Source organism: Penaeus chinensis, chromosome 19 (genome assembly GCF_019202785.1).
Source record: "Penaeus chinensis breed Huanghai No. 1 chromosome 19, ASM1920278v2, whole genome shotgun sequence".
Taxonomy (NCBI): Eukaryota; Metazoa; Arthropoda; class Malacostraca; order Decapoda; family Penaeidae; genus Penaeus; species Penaeus chinensis.
The window spans coordinates 4,122,882-4,127,881 of record NC_061837.1 but is presented as its reverse complement, the minus strand read 5'-3'; the positions used below and the strand labels follow the sequence as shown (position 1 = coordinate 4,127,881).

The window sequence follows — 5,000 nt, the reverse complement described above, 5'->3', positions numbered from 1 at the left end:
CAATACATGAATTATGATAGATTTAAAAGTAAATAAATAAAATAGACGGATTTTAATAACCTGTTAGTAATATTACACAACCATTGATATACAGTGATACATGCAAATTTTGATGAATTTCGCATCGACTATGAAACCCTCACTGTTAATATCACTATTACTGTCATTTTTTATATACACGCAGATTTTAATTAATGAGATTAGCGAGATGTCTCAGAGGTGTATCACTGCGTTGGCAATAATACACCATCATCAATAGACAACAATTGGATACGAATCTAGATAAGATCAACACTACTATACTCCCTCCTTGTTAGCACTGTCACTTAACGACATCAACCACTCAATATACACACCCAGACACAATGAATAAATTGGACTTTAACCAATGGCGAATTGGCAACGTTCCCCAGAGGTGTGTCGCCGCGCTGGCATCACTGGCATCGTAGCAGAAGGTAAACAAAAATAATGTCTTCCACAACGCGAAAAATTCTCTGAAATTATCCCTTTTTCACCCTCCTCACGACAATCTATGCAGTAAGTCGAAGAGAAAGGGGGAAGCTGAAGTCATTTCCGTCTATTCTGGGTATTTTTTGGTGTTATTTAAGTGGCGTGTGTGGCCGTAATAACGAATAAAAGGATAATGTGTAATGAACCGGGACTTATTATTCCGTGGTCGGGGTTGCAGTCGTGGATATATTGTTTTCTTTTATTTTGTTGGTATTAATTGTCTGTCTTTGTTTTAGCCTTTTGACGTGTGCCAGATTGATGAAAAACACAGTGTACATGTTTGGAGGAGAATAGAAATCATATCATTTGCATGAAATATTATAATAAGGAAATAAAACTTGTCTTCATCAATTGCGTTGTGGTTCAGTTCAGCCAATTAAAGGTACAGCTGAGAGAATTGGAGTTTTATTGGTTTTATTATGCTCGCGTGTGTCTGTGTTGGGAATCTCCCGCCCTGGGTACTGTTAGTGTGGAAAAAAGTGTTGACTCTGACAAGGATTTAAGGTTAAGGATATATTTGTGGAGGGTGATTGTTTCTTGGGGAAACATTTTAGGATATAGGGATTGTGAAAGTGTGTATTCTAGTATTTGAATTTGCTGCATTTGGGACTGAAATATATCCATTGTATAGTTTCTTACAATTTTTTTTTTGTGTTGTCTGGATTTCTGTAATTCTGAAATCTAGTGAAAATGTGATTTTGAATTGATTTATTGAGAAAGACATTTATTAGAAGCAGGTGTAAAATTAAAACAATGGAACGAGAGGCAGAGATTCTTCTGACTTTCTAACTTTAGTTGACATTTAATGGGATTCCATCAACCCTGAAGTTTCTTTCATGCTCTTACCACTGTCCTTTATTTTGCAGATGGGTGAAAAGATGAAGAAAGGCCAGCTGTGCTACCTTGTGTCACTGTGTGATGCAGGTGCAGCTGGGGAAGGCAAACATCAAGTAGTCTCACCAGTAGACTCACCTCCTTATTTTTGTACAACAAATAACATGCAGAGTGCGGTTGTATACCTCTCACAGGTGAGAAGGAGTGCTATTGTTTGTGATTGTTTTTGTTGTGACTAAATGATAAGTATGGTTATTGTTATCTTTATTATTATTATTGTATACCTCTCACAGGTGAGAAGGAGTATTATTGTGTGTTTGTTTTTGTTGCCTTTGTTGTGACTGGTAATGATGATGTTAATGATTGTTGTTACTATTATTATTATGCTGTAATGATGATGTTAATGATTGTTGTTACTATTATTATTATGCTGCTGGTGCTGATGGTAATCATCATCATCATCACGATTATCACTATTACTACATTTAAGTAAAAAAAAAATTAAATGACTATGACTGATGGTTTGCTCTAACCCTTACAGGAACTACAGGGTTTGGGGCTCAACTGTGGCCTCATAGAAACTGGAAGCCAGAAGGTGAACTTGGTGGCCCTCATCAATGCCTGCTGGGAGGTATCGCGGCTCTACCGTTCTTCCGTCCATGACTGCAACACTCTTCAAGATCAGAGGAGAAGAGATGCAGCAGATATGAATCATTTCCAAGTATGTGTGTATGAGTGTGTCTGTTTTTATATTTATTGTGTGATAGTTTTAATGGAAACTTGGGGAAACTCACAATTTTGGTTTCTTCTCTCTGAGATTACCAAACCTTCCAAAGATAGAGAAGGAGATGTGTTCTGAATTTGAGTCCTGTCCAGTTGGGTTATTTGTATATTGCTTGTTAGAGGTAGTACAAGGGGGGGGAATTTGCATAACTGGGACCAGTAAACTTAAAGCAAAGTGAGTTTGACTCCTCTTATGGTTCTAGGTAAGGAATAGCATCCACTCCTCTAACTGTCAAGAAAAGGCTTTGTCCTAAGTTTGTGACAAAATCAATTAGGGTCATTTAAACTGTTATCATGTGTGTTCTAAAGCATGGGTGAGGAAATGGTCTTGAATATTGCTGAAGTACCTGTTCTCATGTTGATACTGTGCTAGGATTGCAAACCCATCAGTTACATATGTATTATAGTACTGATTTATCTTACAGAACAGCATAAGGGATCTAAGAGGTACAGTCGATGACAAGGAGCGACAAGTCTGTGATGCACAAGAGAGGGAGAGGCAGGCAGTCACTGTTAACAAAGCTCTTGCATCAAAGCTTAAAGCAGAGAAAGAGGAGGTAATTGAGTTATTTTGTTGTGTGTGTCCTACAGGAATGAAATGAAAAATAATGGGCTTATTTAAAGTTAAATATTTATGGATTCACTTGTAAAATTAATAGAATGATAACAGGCTTTATGAAAGTATCATCATTTTTACCCCATCTCTGGGGGTAAAAAAAAATGTATGTTTTCTTTAATATTACGTAAACATCAAAGGATAAAAAATTGATTCTTGTGCCATTTAAAAGGGTTTTATGTACCTGTCCAAATAAGGTATAGTATTAAGTTCTACAGTTGTTACACTGATCAGTAAATCAAAGTTTGTGTATTTTGTTTTTATTTACCCCTTTTGACGATAAGATTTGAAAAAGATAAAGTTCAGACTTTAGATTTTTTTAAAATTAAATTAAGGCACAATTTTTTCAGAATGAAATGGACTGATTATATTTCAAGGGCGCTATTGATGCGAATGTAAAATATTCAGATTGACTGGCAATTTAAATCATGTTGATTTCATTCTTGAATCATTTCCTAATTCTATCTGGAATTATTTAAAAATTAAATATTTTTAACCCAGGTGCGTAGACTAGGAAGCGTGTTGCAGCAAAGAGAAGCACATCATCAGCATGAACTTCGGAAGAAGGAGGTGAGAAATTATAAATTTGTAATTTGTTTTGAAATAGATGTCTCTAGAATGTAAATAATCCTTAGATATTTTTTTTTTTTTTTTTTTCAAAAAAGATTTGCAGTAATTAAAGATACAAGTCATGCAACAGTTTGATAAACCACATTGCCATAAAGGAAAAATGTGGGGGGGAGAAAAGGACTTTTAAGACAAACATTCACAATTGCAGACAGAAAACAGTCGTCTTCGTGAGAGACTACATAAACTTGTATCTGGGGAGAAGTCTTCAGAAACCAGAGCACCGGCCATGACTATTTCCAATACACTTTCACGGTCAAATCGATCAAGAGCAAAGTGGAAAACGGAAGCATCTGGAGTTCGGTGTGTATTTGATGTTGGGTGTTAACTTTAGTTAGAATTTGGTAGTGTGTGTGTGTATGTGTGTGTGTGTGTGTGTGTGTGTGTGTGTGTGTGTGTGTGTGTGTGTGTGTGTGTGTGTGTGTGTGTGTGTGTGTGTGTGTGTGTGTGTTTTTGGTGAAGGTTAAGAGATTTTACAAATTATAATATTGAAGAAAGATTGTTAGTTTTATGTTCTTAATTTTGTTGTAGTAAGTTATTTATTAATTTACTTATTTTGTTATCCCCTCCTCTCTCTCTCTCCTCTCTTCTCTCTCCACTCTCCTCTCTTCTCTCTTCTCTCTTCATTCTACTCCCTCTCACTCTTCTCCCTCTCACTCTTCTCCCTCTCACTCTTCTCCCTCTCACTCTTCTCCCTCTCACTCTTCTCCCTCTCACTCCTCTCCCTCTCACTCCTCTCCCTCTCACTCTTCTCTCTTCTCTCTCCCTCTTCTCTCTTCCCTCCTCCCCTCTCTCTCGTTCATCTGAAAATCTTATTCTCTTAACTATTAGGCACGAGGAGGACATGCATCGGAAAGTCCTCAGCCAGTATGAGGCTTGGGTTGGGCAACTAAGCGATGAAAATGAGCAGTTGAAGTCGTGCCTGTCTTCCATGTCTTCGCAGATATTGAGATTAGCTTCCAAGTTTACAAAAGTAAGTTGCTGTCCTCATTCATTCATTGATTTACTTAGAACTGGAGTTAGAGTGGTTAGAGTGACCAATTGCTTTTACCTTTTCCAGAGGGAAACTCGACTGACTTCTGAAGATGTGAATTCCTCCATGAACTCGTCCACATTCAGCACCGACAGCCTTGATGACCCAGTGTTCAATCTGGACTTCCCGGCATTCCGCAGTCAGATCCAGCGGTCTCTGGATGAAAACCTAAAAACCATTACACAGGGAGTGGAAGAAAAAGGTAAATTGAAGGTTTTTCATATTGCATGTAAATGTGATCTGACAAAAAGGTAAATTTAGAATACATTATTTGTAAGATAAATTATGTGAAGAATTGGTAAAGTAGGATATGAATTTTATATGCTATGATTTGTATGAATTATGTTTGTCAACTATATTTCTTTTCTTTTAGTTGTGAAGGATAATATTGCTCAAAATGTGGATTTGCAAGCAAGAGAGGAAGTGAAAACTCTTCGGTTGCAGTTGTCAAAAGTAAAAGAACAGCTGAGAAACCACCAGCAATGTCAGAAGAAAGGTTTGTAATTGATACTAATCCCATTCATGATTTTATTCTTCTTCTTTTTCTTCTTTTATCTTAATCTGTGTTAGCCTTCCCTGTAGAAACTAGCAGTGCTG

General features: G+C 36.9%; 1 protein-coding gene across 3 annotated transcripts in view; it reads left to right on the top strand.

The window, feature by feature from the left end:
- Nucleotides 1-448: 448 nt before the first annotated feature.
- The window catches only part of LOC125035061 (afadin- and alpha-actinin-binding protein-like), a 14,193-nt gene continuing 9,641 nt past the window's right edge, over nucleotides 449-5,000 (top strand). For 2 of the 3 annotated variants that reach the window (XM_047627161.1, XM_047627163.1), the window contains exons 1-9: nucleotides 449-537; nucleotides 1,377-1,538; nucleotides 1,886-2,065; nucleotides 2,553-2,684; nucleotides 3,245-3,313; nucleotides 3,522-3,673; nucleotides 4,202-4,343; nucleotides 4,431-4,605; nucleotides 4,777-4,899. In XM_047627161.1, the coding sequence (XP_047483117.1) occupies nucleotides 1,377-1,538; nucleotides 1,886-2,065; nucleotides 2,553-2,684; nucleotides 3,245-3,313; nucleotides 3,522-3,673; nucleotides 4,202-4,343; nucleotides 4,431-4,605; nucleotides 4,777-4,899 (1,135 nt within the window). In that variant the 5' untranslated portion in view covers nucleotides 449-537. Of the gene's footprint in view, nucleotides 587-1,376; nucleotides 1,539-1,885; nucleotides 2,066-2,552; nucleotides 2,685-3,244; nucleotides 3,314-3,521; nucleotides 3,674-4,201; nucleotides 4,344-4,430; nucleotides 4,606-4,776; nucleotides 4,900-5,000 lie in introns of all 3 variants that reach the window. The other variant, XM_047627162.1, reaches the window with a different exon arrangement.